Here is a 21,718-nt window from a genome sequence, read left to right on the forward strand (position 1 = left end):
AGTAATTCATGACTTGCTGGGATCTGCCAACTGCTTAGATATCCAGGCACTGCAAAAATGCAGCAAGCAGCGATATCAGGGTTAACTTCACTTCCTCAGTGGGCTGTGTTTTGTCTGGGCTCTGAAACCTAGAGATAAATATACAAGCTTGCAATCTGCCCTGGGATTTCAGTGTTCCTGGCTGTAATGAGGAACAGAGATTTTTTGCTTTATTTAAGTGTGATTCCTGGAAGAGGTGACCGGAGCTCCCAGAGGAGCTTAAATTTGTCTCCTTGGCCTTGGAGGGCAGGGCTGTGCTAGAGCCGGTGTTTGTGCTGCTGTGGAGCAGGATGGTGAATGTGGAGTGGAAGGAGGTAAACATGAAGCTATGGGAGGTCAGTGCTGTGATCCTGTGGCCAGGGATGATGGCAGCAGCCCTGATTGCTGCACCCTGTGCTGGGGGATGGTGTTTCACGGCCATCTCTCTCTGGACCCGTTGTGGTCAAGGGCATCTGGGTGATGCTCTGGACTGGGACAAAGGGAGTTGTTCCATACACTAGCACACCTCATGGCTGTGCCTGAATTTCTCCAGACCACAGTTTGTGAGGTACCTGACTGATGAAACAGGTAAATGGCTGTCCAAAAACCCCACTAGTTTACCTAGGGTCACTCTGTAAATCTGTACCAGAAACTGGAAAAAAATACCAACAAAACCACACTGGTTTATATATATATATATTTTTATATATATATATATATATATATATATAACATCACCATCTATCAAATTAGGCTGTATCCCATTTAATATCCAAGTCTGTCAACTCTGGCTGCTAGAGGAGACTCCTAATTTAGGTGGCACCACCACAGTCAAGGATCTTCCTTGTGTCTGGGTGTCTGGCAGCCCAATCTGTCCAGTGTCCATAAGTCCCTGTCACCTGGAGGTAACAAAATGCTGTTGTGTCACAGTATTTAATTCCCTCAATTTACCTGGAAGCTATTCAGGCATTGTTAGTGCTTGTGGGGAGACCCAAGCTTCCCTCTGGCTCTGCAGACACGAGGAGGACCAGCAGCATCAGTTGGGGATGTTGTGTCAGTTGAGTCCTGCACCTCACTGGAGGTGGGCAAGATCTCTCAAACAGCCAAGCAGAACGGGTCTTCAGCCTTAGGCGAGCTGGCATGGAGCTGTAGGAATCAGAATTCATCTTCTAGTGGTGCTTTTGGAGGCAAATATTTGCACTTGCAATTTATACACCCCTGTTTTAGGTTGTTCCTGAGTATGCCCAGCATAAAATAATGAGTTTCCTGCTCTTCAGTGCCAGATGTTTTTGTTTCCTGGAGTGGTTCAGCAGCAATGATTCTGTTGTTTTCCAGAATGAGATGCTGAGTTAAAATAGAGCTTTGAGCAAAGAGATCCTGATGTTGTTTTACCAGGGTGACCTCAAGCTTGGCAGAAGCGAGAGTGGGAGGGATGGAAGCTTCTGCCATCCCTGTCTTCCTTTGGGAAAAATCTGCTCATTCCTGATCTGAGAAAAACTGCATGACATCAGTGTGGTTTTGAGTGCTGTGGACACCCCCTGCACTCAGCAGGTTCCCACCTCACTGACTGCTCCTGCTGGCCATGCCAACACTGCTGGTTTATGAGAATGAGGCAGTTTCATAACTGAGGGTAAATCTGTCTGTCTGAAAAGGATGCTCTTGGGTGTCCCTTGGGCTACCTTGAGTGGGGCCAGTTCTGCACTGGACTCCAGCTGGCTGGACTGGGAAACTGAGCAAAGCTGGAGCAGGGCTGTGGGTTATTTTGGGGCCAGATCTATCTTTTGATTGAGCTCAGCACTGGCCCAGGGTGCTGTGGTGAGGCAGGAGGGGGAGCCTCAGCGGGGGGACAGAGGAGGGAGGAAGGCAAGAGGTCTGGTTGAGAGGGTGTCCTGCTCTCCATGCCCCATCTGCTGGGACACGAGGCAAGGACAGTGAGTGGTGGAAACACTGAGAAAAGTTGATTGGAGAAGAAATAGAGACAAAAGGGGTGGGAAGAAGAACAGAGAAAAGGAATATTAGGAGAGACAGAAGGACATAGGAGACTGGTCTGGGGAGTGGTGATGGGTGGGTATGGACAGGAATTGTCAGGAAGAAGCAGCTTAAAGAAACTCAAAAAGTTGAAGAAGGTGAGAGGAGGAAAATACAGACAGATGGATTGTAGAGGAGCTGTGGGGGACAAGGAAAGGCTGCAGCAGCAGCAGCATAGCTGTGACCATCAAAGCCTCTTTCTTGCTAGAATCTGGAACAGTTTCTAATCCCAGAATCTCAGCTCTTTTCTGCCGTCTAGCTGTCAGACTTGTTGAGCAAGTGTGTCTGTCTGTCACTGTACTGGCACAGCAGCACACAGTCCTTTCCTAGGAAGTGTGTGTTCCCTGTTGTTGCTCTCCTCCCTCCCTGAAGCTGTGTGAGACCACAGCCATGCTGGTGAGCTGGGACTGTGGAGGGGAAAGGCTGCTCCAGTTCCAGGAGATGAATTTGCTTCCAATGATAGTTTTCTTTGTTTGTAAAATGTAGGTAATTGCCTTAAAACCGGAAACCTTTTCATTTGAAGAATTTTTACTAGAAAATGAAACTCTCAGAAGTCAGAGAATTCTGAATTTTTGTGTCTAAAATCTATCCTTCCTATATGTTCACAATACAGTCTTGCAGATCATACTTACAGGTCAGCAAGGACAAAGGCAGAAAGATGTTTCTTCTCCAGCCTTCCCAGATCAGAGTACTGAGGTGGTGGGTGAGGTATCTGGGGCCTCAGTTTGATCCTACACACGTTTTTACCTGCATTTTCTCTGTTCTGCATTTCACTTGTGAATGAGAAGTAGAGTGGGAAGAACAAGTTGTTTGGGGAAAGACTCCATTGTTGCATCTCAAAGGGCTGCTGATAACTTGCACGTGAAGGCCACTGCACATCTTGGCCGTATAGAGGCACCCTGTGTCCCATGTGTTGGGACAGATCTGGCTGGAATATGTGTGGAAGGGTGTGCTGGAAGGAAGGCAGGGTGCTGTATGGGGTGAGAAAAGCTTAAATCTGTGTAAGGGCTGTCATGACCATCAAACTGCAGGCTGGCTGTCATCTCCTGTCATTTGAACTTAAATTCCCTCCCTGTGTATTCCTTTCCCACTGAGGTACTGAGAAGAAAGATGAGAAGAGGTGAAGGCTTTAGGTGTCTCTCACAAGCTGTTGGAGAAAGTGACTGTCTTCCTGCTCACCCACCTCTGCTTGTTTGTTAATTGAGAGGAGTGAGATGGGAGAGCTGGTGGGGAGGCAGGGTATGTACTTATTGCTGCTGCTCTTACACCTGGTGGAAAGGGCCACCCATTTGTGAGAATGAAAGTGGCTGGTGGCACTGGTGGCCATTATGGAGCTGTTGAAATTGGTGGGTCCTTCCCTTTCTCAACATGTTCAGAGCAACAGAGCTGGTGAAGGGTCTGGAGCACAAGTCTGATGAGGATTGGCTGGGGGAGCTGGGGGTGTTTAGTCTGGAGTAAAAGAGTCTCAGGGGTAGATTATCACTCTCTACAACTCCCTGGAAGGAGGGTGTAGCAAAGTGAGGGTCTGTCTATTCTCCCAGGCAACCAGTGACAGGATAAGAGGAAATGGCTTCAAGCTGTGCCAGGGGAGCTTCAGGTTGGATATCAGGAAGAATTTCTTCACTGAAAGGGTGATTAACATTGGAACAGGCTGCCCAGAGAGGCGGGGAGTTGCTATCCCTGGAAGTGTTCAAAAAATGACTGGACATGTCTCTTAGTGCCATTTGTTTGAATTCAGGATATCTGCTTTTGAAATCTCAGAAACACATCTCAGACATGGAGAAGTATGTATTGCAGGGTGAAAACCCTGTAGGGGAGGAGATGGGGAAGGGGGATAGATCAGGTCTGGCTGTGGTAGCTGTTGGGAAGCTGTTGAGAACAGCTGTGTTTCCTGAACATGCAGCTCCCCTGGCCTTGAGCCCTTGGGAAATCCGTCTGGGAAGTCATAATAATCCGCTGGCACTAGGAGGGGTGCAGTGTGTGTGCCAGAGCAGTCACGGTCTGTGCCATCTGCAGAGGTGTTCTAGGAGGGACTGTGCAGTGAAACCAAGTGCGATCGCCAGCCTGAGCACTGAGTATTTCCTTGCTGCATTGCCAAGGTGGGGACTGTGTTGATGAGAAGAGGTGCTGCCTTTTGGCAGGTCTCTTTCTGGTAGCAATAAGCTTGGGATACAAGAGGCTGAATTTATTTCTTTTGACAGATGCTTTGCTGCGGCAGTGTCTTACTCAGCCCATGGTGTGTGGGAATCTGCGTGGGAGAGTGACATGGTAAACAACCTGCTTTTTAAGGCTGTTGCAATTAGAGAACTCGTTAGCAAGCTGCCACATGGAAATCTCAAAAGTGCCCAGGATCAGCTGTGTAATCAGAGCTGAGTATGCAGCTGGACCACTTGGGCTGGGTCTGTGCAGCTGTGGGGTGACCAGTCCACCAGGAGAATCCTGGTGTTGCAGGGTGGTGATTCAGGTGTTGGTCATCCTGGTGAGCCCAAGGCCAAGTGCACCTCCAGGGCCTGGGGAAAAGCTGAGACATCGCACGGCAGCAGTCGGAGGCCCTGACAAGGAAAAAGATGGGAGTGTTTAACTTATTCTAGTTAATTAGCTCTCCCAGTTAATTTATTCCTGACTAGATTCCAGTTGTGCTTTGGGTTACAGTTTGCCTTCTCATGGAGAGGTGCAGTGCCCCCGGAGAGGAAGGTATGAGGTTTCATCCTAGGGGTGGCTGTGTCGAGGAACGTGGTTGGTGTTTGTGGAAATGCTGCAAAACTTTGGGTGCCTCTGGGCGCAAGCTGCTCGATACTCCCATTTCAACTTGCCTTCTGTTCATCCTGGTTTCTTTGTGTGTTTTGTCTCGTGTTGCATAAAGAGTATTTTCCTGATCCTCCTTTCTTTGAGACAGACGTTAAGCCTGAACAAAAAGGTGGGAATTTTAAGGGGATTTAGTTGAGTGTAAGACCTTGAGTGGAGACTCTTGTTTTAATACCAAAGTGGCCAACTTCAATTCCAAAGCTGGCCACATGGCCCAAAAGAAGGATGTCCCCAGAGCATCCACTTAAAAATAGCTTTCAACTGCACCTGGTTAAAAATAGGTTTAACCTGGATCTCGTGCTTCCCTGTGTGGGCAGGGCCTCCTAATAGCATGTTGTGATACCTACTAGGGAACCACCTACGAGCATGTGAGTTGCTGATGGTTGCAACAGGCCAGAGCCCCAAGGCATCCGGAGCAGGGAAGGGTTCAGGATCTCCCTGCTTTTTGCCCATGCTGACAATTCTGCTTTTCTCAAGGATTTTGCACAAGTGATGAGAGCTTTGACTTATAAATGCTATCACACTCTGTTGCTGCTACTTCCACACTCTGTTGCTGCTACTTCTACCAGCATAGTTTGAAATCTTCTAAATCTTATGGCATGGAGGGTTTCTGGTGCATGAATTAATCATGGAAAAGATCAAAGTTGCTTTGTTAGTTTTCTTTTCCTGTTTTTAATGAATAATGTATTTAAATGGTTTCCTTCCCTGGTAAATCACATCTCAACATTTTTCTCTTGAGTGTAATAGGTGGGAAGGACTAACAGGAGGTTTTACAATGGAAATTCACTTGCCTAAGCACAAGGAAATAACAATGATTATGATTGTAAGGAGAGGAAAGTAGGGAGAGGAATCAGTTTGTTAAGGCTCTAATGAGCAATGCAGTAAGGAGTATAAGGTACTAGTATTATTTGCACATCTTAAGGTAAGGAGGAGAATTGTACCTATCTTATGATAAAATTGAGACTGCAAGCAGATGTGTTGTGCAGATCTTATGATAAATTTGAGACTGCCTTTAGCTGAGGAGGGGAGATGATTATTGCTGCCTGTTTCTCACTGTTTGTGTATGTCAACTTAAAATTTGAATCATAGAGCTTTTCTGTGGGGTTTTGGGGTTTTATTGGTGTTTGGTTGGTTTTAGTGTTGTGGTTTTGTTTTGTTTTTGTTTTTGTTTTTTTTTTTGTTCTTACCTAGGTCAATGTGACAGGTATGGGTTATGGAGTAGTTGAAATACTGGTAGTTCTGAGATGGTAGGGAGGGGACTCCATTGTGAGAGGGGAACAGTAGGGTGGGGGTGACTTTTAGACTCTGTTTTTGCTGGAAAACCACATTCAGCTACCGTCAGAGGGAAGCAGCTGTCTGTTATTTCACTGGATATGACTGGACTAATTTACCTTGCTTTTCCAAACTGCATGGGTATCATGTGTCTCCTGCTTGGTATGGGACAGATATGAGATGGCTTTCCAGTCACAGTGCCAGTGCAGGGCTCTGATGAGCTCAGTTCAGTGCTCAGGTTTCTCCTGTCTCCCTCAAATCCCTCTTCTACTTTTTAAATAAAATCCTTCTCTTCTGGAATATCCTCTCTGTGCAAGCTGAGACAGTTCTCTACCGTTGTCACCCCAGCCTGGTCTCTCTGGCAAACAGAAGTGTCCCAAGGTTACCATCTCCAAGTGAATGCAAAAACTTGCAGAGATGGAATGGTAAAATGGAGCTCAGGTAAAACCTTCCTTGCTCTTGACGGAGAAACAAGCACGGGGTGACAAATGGGGCTGTCCCCTTCCTTCTGTCAGTGTGGTGTGCCTGTACAGAGAAGGAATAGGGAAGTGCAGGGAAGTGGCTGTTGCCTTCATGCACACCCTCCTTGTCATCCAGCAGCATTTATGCAGCCTGTGGCCTGGAAAGCACAGATGGGGCTGGCATGCAGTGGTCTCTGAGAACTGGGGCATGGAGTTGCTCATGTCTGCTGAAATCTTCTGTTATCCTCTCTATCCCATTTGCTCAATTCCTGGTTACTCAGTACAGAAATGAATGGAAAGGCTTTTCCATTCATATTTTTCAGCCTTGTGCAACACCCTGCAGTGCCTTGTTCAGAGCTGTCAACATCCACAAGCAGACGTCTAAAAACAATTTTTCCCAGAAAAAGACTTGTAAAACCAGATGTGGAAAATAGTATTTTGTTTTGAGCTACTCTGTGAACATCTGAAAACCTGTGTGGAATTGTGATTAAAACTCTGTACAGGATAACCTGTATGGGATTCATAACTGGTTGGTAGACTCAAAGTGGCAGCAGAATACTTGTTTTGAGTTTCTCAAGCTACCTTCTTCATGCTCTCTCATGTTCTCTCAGAACTCATGCAAACAGATAAAAAGGTCTTTTAGGCCCAGCACTGGGCTCTACCCTCTGCTTTGCAGCCCTCTCCCCTCCTGCATGTGTGGATGGCTCCCAGCAGCCACATACTGGTCACTCCAGCTCTGCAGTGCTGGAACTTCTCTACTCAAGTGCAAAAGACTGAAGAAAACTGAAAAAGTGCTGAACCCCAGTCCCATGCTGGTGAGGAGAAGGTTAGGTTAGCAGTGATGGATGGAGCAGAGCTGTACCTGCTAAGCCTGGGAAACACAGAGACATGTCCTATCAGCTTTTCTGTCTCACCTACTGGTACCACCAGAGCTTTGGCATCATTGTGTAATTCTAGACATAAGCCTAATGGGATTTTGCAGCTATAGCTGAGCACTGTCATGCTCATCAGTATTGTTGTGTGAACTTCACTGGTCCTGTTCTCGCTGCTGCTGCCACACTGAAACATCACCCTTCAGCCTCAGTCCTCAAAATGCTGCTAACCACTTAGAGCTGAATTCATGTCCTAGTTCTGGCAAGAAAACAAGGAAGATGAATCTGCCTTACTTCAGCACTTGGATGAGAAACAGAAACCTTGCCTCCAGTGCACAGTTCTGTGTGATCCAGTGCAGGGATGACTACATGTTTGCTTTTCCAAGACTGATGATAAGGCTGTTTCATAATCATGAGTGGGGAAAGCTCTAATTTTTTGGTTTCAGAACATCATTGTTCCTTCTTACTCTTTCATTATTTACAGGTATTTAAAAGATTTCAGACAGTATTTAAAAGATGAGCTGCCCATTATTGTGGCTTTTCTGTGAAATCCTTGAAGACAACAATCTGCCTGAACTAGCTGTTGCTTTCTCTGGTCTTCATATAAAACTTTATCCAGTTTCAGAGGGCAAAATGGCAGCTGGATCAACCATAAATCCCAGTCTGTGTTTGATGTGCCACACCTTTGATTTGCAAGGAGCCTCTCCTGGGATTGGAACCAATATGGTTTTGTGCACAGACTGGCAAAAGCAGCAGAAGGAAAAGAACTCTGACAGATGTGAAGTAGGAGAGAAACCTTCTGTGGTTAACTCTTTGTGGATGTGGCTGTTTCCCACTTGCTGATCCAAGTTACTTTTGAGGGAAACTGAAGAAAAACCTTGATAATAGGATAGGCAAGGCTTTACTCTGCAGCACTAATACTAAGGGAAGCAGAATAGTCAGCGATGGAAATACCACTTTGGGTTGTAGCCTTTAAATCCTGTTCCCTTTTCAGAGTCAGGCTGTCAGCTTCTTCTTTAATGCTGTGTTGGTGGTATAATGTTTTAATTAGCAAGACTTCCCATGGTTTTGACCATCCACAGGATCATGGTAATAAAACTCCTGATTAAAAGATACCAAACCTTAGTAAGGGATTTTTGTCATAACATACATGTTTTCTAGCCTGGAAAATAAACACCTGGGTTTAGCCTCAGTTTACATTCAGTAGATGTGAGGAAGCCCACTGTTGGGTAAATATTGAGAGAACACCTACATACTGATGGCTGGAGGGGACAGGGGTGTGAATTCATTTACTTGATCTGGTTTGTATATTCATTTCCTAAAGCACCCACTACGTCTCACTGTTAGGGCTTGGGATAGATGAGCATTTAGTGTAATCTGAGATTGTTGTTCAGTGCTTGTGAGAGGTGAGGGATCTCTCAATCCACTAGCTTGCTTTTTTACAGTCCAGTGAGGTCAATGTTTGGGCTCTGCTCTGTGCTTGTATATCACTCAGTGCAAGGGGAGCTTGCTTGCAGTGCTCCCAGGGGAGCACAGGATAACATGTATGCTGTTCCTGGCACTAATAAAAAAAGCTTAATTAAATTTTAATCTACTAGCATTATTGCTTTAAGGCTTTTTACATTGCTTTTTTAAAATATCTTTATTCCTTTCAAAGAAAAATCCCACTGATTCGTGCAGGAGTGTAACACTAGGCACTGTCATGTGTCAGGAGGTACCTGGATGACCTTTGCTGTGCCGGCGTTACAGCAGCAGTCGATAGCACGGCAGCAAGATTGATTTCCAATAGATGGGACCTGACGGGCTTTAACTACTTGAGGCAAATAGTTCCACACAGATGCACCTCACTTCATCCTGCAGCTCTTCCTCTTGTTTTTCTGCTGTAGTTACTGCCACCACTGTAAGGATTTGCCTGAAATAACCCCCTGGAATACAAAATGGGAGGGAGAGAAATGGGGGGGGATCTCTAACCAGGAAGGGCAGGATCAGGTAAGCTCAGGGGACAGGTGGGGTGGTATTAGAGGCTGCAGAGTGGGTGAGGATGTGCTAGTGCTTGCACATGTCCTCAGATGACTCGGTGGGTTATTTTTTCTCCTCTCTTGCTGTATGTATAATTTCCACTGTATGTATAATTTACACACGTGTTCAGCATGAGTGGAGAGGAGGAAAGAGGAAGAGGCTTTTCAGTACTGAACTTTGTAGCTACTTTTACACCTAACCAGTCACAGTATATCCTTCATAGTTACAGATGTCCAAATTTAACCACGGATGTGGAAACTCCCTTCACTGAGCAATTACTTGTCCACTTTTATGGCAGTATTTGGACATTCATTTGAACCATTCATGGTGGTTGTTGCTTTACCAGAGATTAGAGGCTTTTAAAAGTCTAGGTCTCTTAAAGTGGTCTAGGATGGCTTTGTTTTGTAAAACGCTCTCCGTGTACAGAAGGAAAATATATATCCTCTAGGAAATTGGCCAGAATGCAAAACATGAGCGGGAAAAATGTCTCTAATGGCTTTGTATTCTCTGACACCAAAGGTGAGAGGCACAAGGGGCTGCTGCATTGGCCAGCCTGTCATAGAATCAGAGTGGTTTGGGTTGGAAGGGACCTTAAAGATCATCTCGTTACCCCTCTTCTCTGGGCAGGGACACTTTCCACTAGACCAGATTGCTCCAAGGCCCTTCAAACCTGGCCTTGAACACTTCCAGGGATGGGGCTTCCACAGTTTCTCTGGGCAACCTGTGCGAGTTGCCTCAGCACCCTCACAATAAAGAACTTCTTCCTAATATACCATCTAAACCTGCTCTTTTTCAGTTTGAAGCCATTCCCCCCTTATCCTATGACTCTATGCCCTTGTAAACAGTCCCTCTTCATATTTCTTGTAGGCTTCCTTCAAGTACTGAAGGGCTGCAGTAAGGTCACCCCAGAGCCTCTTCTCCAGACTGAACGATACGAATTCTCTCAGCCTTTCCACCAGCAGACTTCAGTGCTGTGTTGATGGATGGTTTCTGCAGCCTCTCCCTCAGCAGTGCTGGGACCTGTTTAACAGATGTGATGGGTGTGAGCTGAGGAACTGCCTTCCTGGTGACTGGAGAAGGGTGGTGGTTGGGAGGAAGGAGGTTTTGGTAGCAATATGTTCCACCATTTCAAAATCACTTGCACCTTGTTGAAGGGCTGAACCTTCCTGCTCCATGGTGTGGTGTGTGGGATGCATGAGTGCCCTAGCCCTCAGAGAGAGGGATTTATTCTGTGGGATGTGGTTGTATATGTAGATCCACTAGATCACATGGTGGGTGGTCTCCTGAAGGTACACCTGGCCCTGAGGTATGGCTGAGGTTGTGCTGGGCTCTCCTTCCCCTTTCCACTTAAGCCAGCACCAGGAAATGGGAAGAGTAGTGCCCAAAAGAGTTGGTTGCATATGAAAAGTAATCCAGGCCTTGCTGAAGTCGCTCTCCTGCTTAGTAACACTTAGATTTGTTATAATGTAATGTGAAGTGAACATAATCATGGGTGAAGATCACCTGGAAGATGTGCAGCATCTGGATAAAGTTAGCAGGCTAACACAGCCGAGTAGCATGAGAAAATGTGAAATTAGAGTAATGTTTGAAGTATGAGTTATGCTTTTAGTAAAGAAAAAAACCCAACTTGTAGCATGTGTTTTAATGAAAAGTGGGTCAGTAAGAGAGAACCTGTTGTCCTATGTGAGATGTTGGTGGCTGGAGAACAGGAGGTGGAGGCCAAGTGCAGCTCAGAGGAGAAGGCTCTAGGCTGGCCATGGATGTGATCCACCAGTACAGGCAGCATGGAGACTTCTACTGCCCTTGAAAAAGCAAGTGACTGTCAATTTTCTGTTTCCATGAACTGTTCTAAAGTTGCAGTGTGTCTGAAGCCAGGCAAACCACAGGGATGCACAGCAGTGGCTTTGCAGGCCATGTCCAAGTGTCCCCTGTTCTTGGTGCAGAGGATTGGTTTTCTCTTGGCTGTGTGTGGGCTCTACTGCATGAGGGAGCACCAGGGAGGTGATCACCCCATGCTGGTCCTTGATGGGAACCGTAACAAACACAGAAACTGCATGAGCTAAATTGGGAACACATTCTCTTAAACTGTGCTAAATGTGAGTACAGGAACTTAAAGGGCATCAGCTGTTGGGCTTCTAATGGAGCAGCTGGTATGAAGCAAGCTGGTAACTGGATTCCTTCCTTAGGTACTTTATTTACATGCTCACCACGCACTGACAGACTCTGTGCTTCCCTTTCCATGCCTCAGAAGTTCTCCTGTACATGCTGAACACCAGTACAGGATACTTTTCCAATTGAGGTGTTTGGCCCTTATCTAGGAAAACAAGAAAAAAGCTGCTTGCTTAAACCTAGATCAAAGAGATGTTCTCTTGAATTTGAAATTGGGCAAATTCTGTAATACTGTAAGGAATATTTTTATTGTTATTATTTTTTTAATTCTCATGTGAAGTTGCAGGAGGCTCTGGCTCAGCGAAGCAACTGGCTCTTAATTTCTCTTTTGGGGAAGAGGGATGGTCTGGTTGACCTCTTGAAGTTCTTCTCAGGCATGTTTCTTATGGTAGATAATGAGGCTGTTGAACTTGTGCAATAATTGAATGTTTGAAAGGAATATTAAACTCTGCAAATCAGCTCTCGCTTCTAGATATCAAAATGACAGCTCGTGTGTGGGAAAGAGGCAAATTATCTCCCAGCTGCAAAGTTCCTCCATCTTGCTGTCATGTGTTTCTGGTTGCCCACTGACAGAGGCAGGATGCTGAATTAGGTGGATCAATGTTCTGACTCAATCTGGCAATTCCTGTGGTCCCCCAAATCCTGTTGACCTCAGTGGGAATTAAACACATGTTTAAGCACTTCCCTAGAAAGGCAGGCTCTTCTGCCCCAGTCCCTGCCCAACTGCTTAGAGCAGAGAGCAGGTCTTTGTTAAGTGCTTGGATTACCCTCACCACATCCTTTTTTTGCGTGTATGTTTTAGTGGGAAAATCCTGATCTACAGCATGTGCTTCCATTTTAAAAATAAATCCAAGCTGTCCTAAAGTCAAGCCGTGCTCCATGTCGCAGTTGTGCCATCGTGTAGGGGATTTCCATTAGTGCCTGTGGAGGGGACGAACCCACGAAAGGCTGGGAGAACACAGCAGAAAAAAAACTCCTTGAGCTCTATGGCTGGCTTTGTTTCTAAACCTGTGTGGCAAGAGCACAGAGAGGAATACGGCCCCTTGAAGTGGCTGCGTTTGGTACTGACAGGATGGTTTCCCTTATCTCCACTCCTACAAAGAGAACTGGGAAATATACCTGTGATGTGGGACTCCTGCATTTCAAGCCTTGATCAGGTTGACAGCTTTTCCTCTGTTTTTCCCCTCCGGCAGTTAATCAGCAAGGTTAGTTGAAAGGAGGGAATTGTTCTTCCCCCTTTTTGTGGGTGGATAAGCGGGTTGGTGACAGCTGTGTTTGGGTTTGCTGCCCATCCACCGCTCCAGGATGATCTGATGGGTGGGAAGTTTGCAGACCGCCCGTCCCTTCCTGTGTCATTATACCCATACAGAGGGTTTGGCAAGAGCTGGGTTTTGTCTTGCATCCAGTCCAGGCTCAAAGCAGGAGTCCTGAGTACACACGTTGGTGCACCATCACCTCCAGCAGGCTCCGATGTGTGTCCCCAGAATGCCCTTTTTTCCAGGGCCTTTACTTCACAAAGCAACTGACTTGAAAACCACAGAATGCATTTCTTTCCTCTGAGGCAAGTGTACCCCAGATGAGGCTTTGATCTGGGAAGCTCAGCTGAGCCTGACCTGGTCTGCGTGAGGGTCCCAGAGACCAGCTGGCTGGGATGTGCATGTCAGATGGCTGCTGCCAAACAGGAGTGGCTTTCTTGATCTAGAGCTCAGTTCTGCCTTTTGAGAGTCACTTGTTTTGTGTAAATTGAGCTTTGCTAGGAAATTGTTATATGGCTGAACTAAACCCGGTAAAAAATTAAATTATACTGATAGATAATTAAATTGTGATATTAAATTCTGCCGGGAGAGGTCTAGTCTGAACATTAGGAAGCATTTCTTTACCAAGAGGTTGTTCTTTACCAAGAGGTTGGTCAGACACTGGAACAGGCTTCCTAGAAAGGTGGTCAGTGCCCCCAACCTGTCAGTGTTTAAGAGGCATTTGAGCAATGCTCTTAAAATATATTAATTTTTGGTCCGTCCTGAAGTAGTCTGGTGGTTGGACTAGATGATTGTTGTGGATGCCTTACAACTGAAATAGTCTGTTCTTTTCTAAAATTAGAGTAAATTTTGGGACAATTCAGATTTGAATGTCAGCAGTTCCTGGCTCCCTGCTTTCCAGAACTGTAAAATATTATCTAACTTTGGAAAATGAGCACTTTAAAGAAAGCTGAGTGTGGCACATATGAAACGACTAACAGTCATTGAAAAAATAGCCTGGGTTTTTTTATATAATACAGGAAGCAAAAGTGCTGCAAATGGTGATACAGAAATGTAGCCTGAGAATACCAAAGGTATAACACTGTTCACCAAGCAAGGCACAGCTTTGGCTCAGCAGGTGGTCATTTGGTTACATGTAGTCATGTTTTCAGGATTTATTGCCCAAAAAGCTGTGAGTTATAACAACTCATTAACCTTAAGCTTCCAGTCTGTTTACAGCTTGTGAATTAATAGGTTGGTGACGTGTCTCAATATAGGAGAGGAGTGAGAGGAAGATGGGAAAAGGCAGTTACTTCTACATGAAAAATGTAATTTTGAGCTAAAGGGTCCTTTGCAATTAACTTCTGTACCTGTCCCAGATGCTATCCTTGTTCTAGAACATGGTCTCCTAACTTCTAAACCAGAGATGCAATTATGGCTTTTGAAAGCATTTTATCATAGAACCGCAGAATGGTCTGGGTTGGAAGGAACCCTGAAGATCATCCAGTTCCAACCCCCTACCATGGGAAGCGAGACTTTCCACTAGACCAGGTTGCTCCAAACCCTGTCCAACCTGGCCTTGAACACTTCCAGGGACAGTATATCCACAGCTTCTCTGGGCAACCTGTGCTAATGCCTCACTGCCCTCACAGTCATTACTTTCTTCAAAATATCCAATCTAAACCTATTGTCTTTCAGTTTAAATCCATTCCCCCTAGTCCTATCACTCCATGCCCTTGTAAAAAGTCCCTCTCCAGCTCTCTTGTAGCACCTTTAGGCACTGAAAGGGGCTCTAATGTCTTCCCAGAGCCTCCTCTTCTCCAAGCTGAACAATCCCAGCCTGTCTCCATAGCAGAGGTGCTCCAGCCCTTGCATCATCTCTGTGGCCTCCTCTGGACTTGCTTCAGCAGTTCCATGTTCTCCTTATGCTGGGGGCCTGAATTGAACAGCATGGCAAAACCAGGACTTTGTGTGATGATGTTAATCTTTTGTTGCCATGTTGTTTTTGTTTTTTTTACTTCCTACCCCCTGCACAGGGACTCTCCAGAGGGATCGGATTTTTAAGAACCTCACTCGGAAGCGCCAGCGGGCGATGCGAAGGCGAGTGCACCAGGTGAACGGGCACAAGTTCATGGCCACCTACCTGCGACAGCCAACGTACTGCTCACACTGCAGGGAGTTCATCTGGTAAGGACGGCTCAAACAGGGTGTTTTGGAGCCTCCCATCCCTGGGGACCAACATGCAACCCCCAGTCCTGAACTGGTCAGCCGGCGCTTTACCAAGGGGCACCAATGTGACACTCCTTGACCATCAGGTTTAGAAGGGCTGCAAACTGGAGTCTACTGCAGAGAGGCCAGGGGGTATGTGAATCTTGGATGCTGGAAACAGAATGGGGTGGTGCAGGGATGAGGCAGTGTTCCTGCCTTGTAACCGCAGATGTTATTTCAAGGAGGAAAAAAGTAACTGAGGCAACCTGAAGAAAGACCTCAGTCTGGAGTGGAACACTGAGATTACACTGAGGAAAAATACAGTTGCTTGAAATTTTGGAGAAAACTCCTGAGAACAGAAAAGCCATCAGAGGTGTGAGGTGTGGGGTGATGCATGTGGGGGAGTAGGCAGAGCAGGGAGAAAAAGGTAGATAGGTCTCAAAAGAACATGGAGTGGGAGAGATAATAACAGAGTGTGGGCTGCTGGGATCTCTCTAATATGTGCAGTGTGTGTTGTAATGAAGTGAGGTATTTGAGAAATTGGAGTGAGGGGGAATAAGGGGAATGCAGGCATGTTGGCAGCCTACCCTGTAAGCCATGGCCTGTCCAGTGCTTTCCTGTGCTCTCACCCCCCTGTCCTGGATTGCCCCATTACTGCTGGGCAGTTTTGCCTTGGGATCTGATCATTTGGGATCCTTTTGCATTTTGGCTCTCTCTTCTGTAAACAACCTCCAAGATGATCATCCTTCTGATGCTAAATTATTGTCACGTTTTGTTTTGAACAGGGGCGTGTTTGGGAAGCAGGGATACCAGTGCCAAGGTGAGGTGCTCCACTCCTGCAGTGTGTGTGTGTGTAGGATGTGCTGTTTCGGGAGGGCTTTCCCATGCTTCTGGGACATCCTGCAGTTACAAACTTGTCTGAAGTCACCACTCCTCTTCCTCCCCAACCAGCCAAAACTGTGCATTTGAGCATCTGGATGCATCTACATGCGGGAGTGACCACTGACATTCCTGCAAACACTTGGGGGGTCTGGTTGAAGTGTTTCATCCTGTGCAGATCCACTGAGTTGCTGACTACATGCAACACCCAACTAGGCTTGAGGCACCCAGGGTCCCTTCAGGGCAGCGTTCAGCGGGTATTGTGACACAAAGTGCCCTACTGGAATGGCCACCCTCTTCCTTTCTCTCCCTATGAAGTTCAAATGAAGTAAAATTAGGGATTTTGTGACTTCAAAGGGCAATTTGTGGGCTGACACAGCACTTTTGTCTGAATGCATGGTTTGGCTGAATGGCTGTGTAGACGTGGTGCTTGTTTGCATTTAATTATTGTTCTGCCTCTCTCTTTTTTTGCCTTTTCCTCTCCCTTTTTCCCAGAATTACCTGCCTCACAGGTGTGTGGTCATTGATTATAGCCTTCTAATGCAGCCTGTTTGTCGTGCAATATAACAGAGCATTGGTGTCCTCATTCCCAAATCTTGCTTCACGAAGCCTAGCCATGAGGTGTCCTCATATGAAAGGAAGCTGCATGTAAACAAAATGGATATACTGCATAAAATATCTGGGTGGAAGTGAATGTTATTGGTAGCCCTTCATGAGTGAAAGCTTAAAGCAACAAACAGAATAGTGTGAGACCCTGAAAAATATCTGCCATTTGCAGCTGCCACTACAAAAATCTCCTTATGCAAACAGTGGCTGCTGGTCTTAGTGGTATCTACAGCACACACTGGGTTATGGAATGAAGGAATCCAAGTTGATTCCAGCCAAGCCATCTTCAGACTTGGAGAGAGCCCAACGAAGGTTTAGGGCTGAGTAGCCCTTTTGATGGGGACTAACTAACTGGCCTGAACACTGCCCCATTCTACTGCAGTTATCCAGCTTCCCAGACCCAAGCGTTGCACTGAGTCTCAGGGACAAACTAACCTGGGCAGGATGCACTTGGACACCCAGCCTAAGAGTCACTATGCCACTGAGATGCAGGGATGACTCTGGGTGTCTCAGACCTGTGTTCTCTAAGATGGGTTTTGTGTGTTGTGTGAAACACTCTTCACTGGATAATTATTTCAACAGCATTCTTTTAGTTCATTTGAGAAATTATACTGTTGTTTCTGTGTGCATCACCCATATTTTTGATAGGCAGCTTTTTATAGGCTGTATGAATGACCCAGTGCAGGATTTCTGTTGCAGTGGATTAAAGATACATCTCCAGATCTGTTAGGAGATTTTGTTAATTCCAAGACACTGATTATTCAGTTATTTTTCACGTCTTTACTGTGTGCTGTTGATACAGCTGAGCCTCAAACAACCCAGCCTGTGGGTTGATGTGTTCTGAGTCTTTCAAGAACTCTTTTCAGCATGCCTCTTTTATTTCCTAGTATGCACCTGTGTTGTACACAAGCGCTGCCACCACCTAATTGTTACAGCTTGCACGTGCCAAAACAATACTAACAAGACCGATCTTAAGGTAAAGTCATGCTGGTTATTTTGGGTCATCATGCTTTGTCTGGGGTTGTCAGGGTTGCTGGGGTTGCCCTATAACAGAATTTACTCTATGTTATCATTATTCATGGATTTAAAAGTGGGAAAGAGTGTTAGTGACATGTAAAGGCCAAGCAATGTCATCCAGTTGTTCTTTTGTTGATACCAATAACTGTTTGGACTAGCACATGGTTTAGGAAGTTAGAGTGTCTTCATTGGAAGACATCAAGGAATAGCAAATCCACTGTTTTCCTTGGTAATTTTCTTGCCTGATTAACTGTGGGTGCAATCAAAATTTGGTGCCTCTTTCTTGATGTGGGTTTCTCTGGCCAACCACCAGTCTTTGTTATGCCTATTTTTTCTTTTCTTGTAACCTGAAGTGCCCATTTAGTCGTTGCTCCACACCTTTGGCCTGTATGTTGTAACAAAGAACCCTTGCATAACTCGTATTTCTGAAGGTTTTCTTTCTTGCTAGTTCTGGCTGTGTTTAATGGGAGTAACATCTCCACCTAAAACTGCTCTGTGCATTGCGTGTCTCATTTCTGTAACTGGAAATTGTTTAATAACTGTTTGAGGAAAAATCAAGTAAAATCTATTTCTTCATGAGGCAGCCCTGTGTTTTGTGCCATGCAATTGCCTTTGTTTGTTATTTCTTACCTCCAAACTGCTGAGCTGAACTTCTTAAGACAACCCCATGACAAGCCAGATCAAAATAAGTTAAAATGCCTAAGGGTAAAGTGCAATTTAAATAGTGGGTGTCCTTGCCCCTCTCTCAGGATTATGAAGGGTTTATAACACATTTAAGCTAGTTTAAAAGAAGCCAAAGGTGAGGAAGCACTGTTCACTTTAAACTTGTTGTTCCAGTCACACCCCTGACTTTTCTTTATGGAACTGTGTGTTCCTCCTCAGCCTTCCAGGATCTGAATGTTGAAAAACAAAGTCAAAGTGATGAATTTGCTAAGTGGGGGCTGTTTTCTTCAGGTGATGGAACATTTTTAAAGGTGTCTTTGAGATCTGAATGATTTACAGTCGGAAAAGAACAAGGTTAAAAAGGGGGTGAGAGCAAGTGATAAAATGAAATGTGTGGCTGAAAGGAAAGCCTGTTAATAACAAGGACGGTGAGAAGAGGATTGAGAATTTTAGGAGGAGGTGCAAAAGCTGTTCTATATTAAATTTAATAAAATAGACAGTTTGACCTGAAGTTACATTTTTGCACATAGTGTGCAAGTCAATAATTTGAAAACTGTGTGGTTACAAACTACTGTTGCTCACAGTGCAGTGGGATTGGCTTGTGATGAGGTAATCCACACTTCTAATTCTAACTTGGCTTTAAGAATTAAGGGTCTAGACAGCCCTAATTTTAAAATTTGCTTTGCCAGGTAGTCCAGCCAAGGAGAGTAGGACTGGCTCACAGCAGATGACACTGGTCATTCAGTGTTCACTTACAGTAAACCTCAGTGAGATGATGGATCAGGACATTTTCTGACTTGGAATTATTTCCTTAGTTTTGCACTGAAATGTCTGTATGTACATGAACATCATCTTATATATATGTATTTGAATTTTAAACCTATGCTTCTCTTCTGGTGCCTCAGGTGACCGAACAGAGGTTTGGAATCAACATTCCTCATAAGTTCAGCGTCCACAACTACAAAGTCCCGACGTTCTGTGACCACTGTGGGTCCTTGCTCTGGGGAATCATGCGACAGGGTCTACAGTGTAAAAGTGAGCAGCTTCTCACTGTTGCCTTCTCGCAAAATACATTTATTTTTAGACTTCCGATGCACCGTGTGGGCTTGATTTGTGCAACCTTGAAGAGAAAGCTGAGCAATGAATATTCATCTTTGTAAGAGTTAAAAAAACCCTCCAATCTACTTTTTAATCTTGGGCTGCCAGAAGGACTCTGCACTCTCAGCACAGCTTTGTTTAACTTGCATTATTGAAAATATTCTGCTTCCTGCATTCATATTTTCCCTTTACCTGAAGGTTTTTCCTCAGCTAATGAGATAAGGCAATGAAAAGGCATCCGAGGGGAAAAAGAGGGCATTGCTTTAGGCTGACTACCCTGTCTGTTAGTTGATGACAAAGCATGTCCTGATGTTATGTTTTTGTTTCAGTGATCCAGACTGTAAAACCCTAACAGTCTCCATTTGCCTTCATCTCCCACAAGAGGGTGCATGTGTGCCCATGAGTTAGAGCAAGAATGATTTTTGCTTCCCACTGAGCACCATCTTTCAAATTAGATACCTGAAAATGCAGGGGATGTTTGTTGCAAATTCTGTGACATTATAAATACTAGCTGTACCTACAGGCATAGCCACAATGGTAGTTATGTACCTCAAAAATACAAGCTTACGAATTGCTTCAGGCAATGTGGCATCCTACTTGGAGAGTTTGTGGTCTATTCCTGATTTTCAGGATTTTATTCTCTTGTGAGAGTCCTAATTTTGCTTCTACTTAGATCAATGACAAAAATCCCTCTAGTTTAAAAATACAGGGTAGATCCAGATTAGTGTATTTCCTGAAGCAGAACTGCAAAATTATTTCTCAGCAGTAAATCCCTCCAAGTTGTTTAAATTGTTCCTTTGCTTTTGCTTTCCATCCCTCCCATCACCCGCGTCAGTCTGTAAAATGAACGTCCACATCCGATGCCAAGCAAACGTTGCTCCAAACTGTGGAGTGAACTCAGCAGAGCTTGCTAAAACCTTGGCATGCATGGGTCTGCAACCAGGAAGCATTTCCCCAAATTCGGTGAGTCGTCTTCTTTTAGCTTTTTCCTCCTCTATTTAAAACATTTACAACGGAGTCTGTATATGGGTGCAGAGACTTCAGTTAGGACAGACGGTGTTGGGTGGTGGAATGCAGGAGTAGGTTGTTACTGTCTGTGGCTTGTGGCAAAGGCTTCACCTGGGAAATGGATGCTTGATATCCAGGTTTACCCTGGTGCAGCCTTTACTCTATAGGTGTTGCTTTGCTATATGTTTATGTTTCACAGTGCTGTGACTCCATTCACTCTTTTATCTGTTCGTCATGAATGAGAGGAGAATAAGGCCCCTAAATAATTGGTGGTCAATATAATTCATACCATACATTTTTTCACTTTCACTGCAAGCAAAAATGCTCTGTCTGCATTTGTGTGGCCTGTGACAGAGCAAAACAAGAGCTCAGCAAGAGGCCTAGTTCTCTTCCCAGCTTCATCACTATTTTTCTTAGTGTTCTTTGGGAAGCCATTTCACTCTTCACTACAGTTTCTCTGTCTAAAAATCTGTTGTCCCTGTCAACACAATATCTTTTGAGAAACCTGGTCTAATGGAAGGTATCCCTGCCCATGGCAGAAAGCTTGGAATTAGATGATCTTTAAGGTCTTTTCCAAGCCAAACCATTCTATGATTCTGTGATCTCTGTGGTCTTACGTGTCTGAGACATGGTCCTCGTGAGATTGTTGCCAGGGTTGGGATGTAGCTGTACAGATTTTATCTGTACAATTCCTGCTTGTCAGCACTTAAGGCATCCTAAAAATCCAGCTAGTGTATATCTGAATCTGTTCATGGATTTTAAAACACACTGTAAGAACTAAAGTGCTGGTAATGGAAATCAGAGCTGTCATTTCATAACGGGTCAGTTTTCATCATGTTTCCTTTGTGAGCAGTTTTGAAAAGTGAGTTTGCTTGAGACCATTGTAACCCATAATAAAAGGTTGATCTATTTATATTTATTTGACCTAAAAAGAAAATATTAAAACCCAAAACGTAATTCCCAGTTGTGGTAAATCTTGTAATACAGTTAGTCAGCTACATTGATCAACCAGATCATGCTGTATCAGGCTAGCATGCTCATTAGGCTGTGCTACCCCTTTGGATTTCAGTTAGTTCATAGCAGACTGTCTTATCTTCACTCTTCTTCCTGTAGCAGTTCAGGGGGACAGTTATCCTGGGAGTTACTGGGAAGCAAAAGTCCCACACTCCCTTCTCAGTTCTGCAAAAATCAGCACTTTTTAACATTTGTTGTTCGCATCATCTGCACATCAAAAGGAGATTAAACCAGAAAAAAATAAAAATCTGTGTTTGGTGTTTAACAATCTCTTCTTGTTATTTCTGAGCTGAAAGCTCCAGGAAAGTGTGTGCTGTAAGCACAGCCCTGAATGGCTTTATGATGA

General features: G+C 44.9%; 1 protein-coding gene across 1 annotated transcript in view; it reads left to right on the forward strand.

Moving 5' to 3' along the window:
* The window catches only part of PRKCH (protein kinase C eta), a 118,498-nt gene that overhangs the window by 34,207 nt on the left and 62,573 nt on the right, over positions 1–21,718 (forward strand). Inside the window, exons 3-7 of the mRNA XM_027638224.1 lie at positions 14,916–15,066; positions 15,873–15,907; positions 17,460–17,548; positions 19,158–19,287; positions 20,186–20,313. Of these exons, the coding sequence (XP_027494025.1) occupies positions 14,916–15,066; positions 15,873–15,907; positions 17,460–17,548; positions 19,158–19,287; positions 20,186–20,313 (533 nt within the window). The remainder of the gene's footprint in view (positions 1–14,915; positions 15,067–15,872; positions 15,908–17,459; positions 17,549–19,157; positions 19,288–20,185; positions 20,314–21,718) is intronic.

The sequence above is a fragment of the Corapipo altera genome, unplaced genomic scaffold (assembly GCF_003945725.1).
Source record: "Corapipo altera isolate COAL_440 unplaced genomic scaffold, ASM394572v1 23, whole genome shotgun sequence".
NCBI lineage: Eukaryota > Metazoa > Chordata > Aves > Passeriformes > Pipridae > Corapipo > Corapipo altera.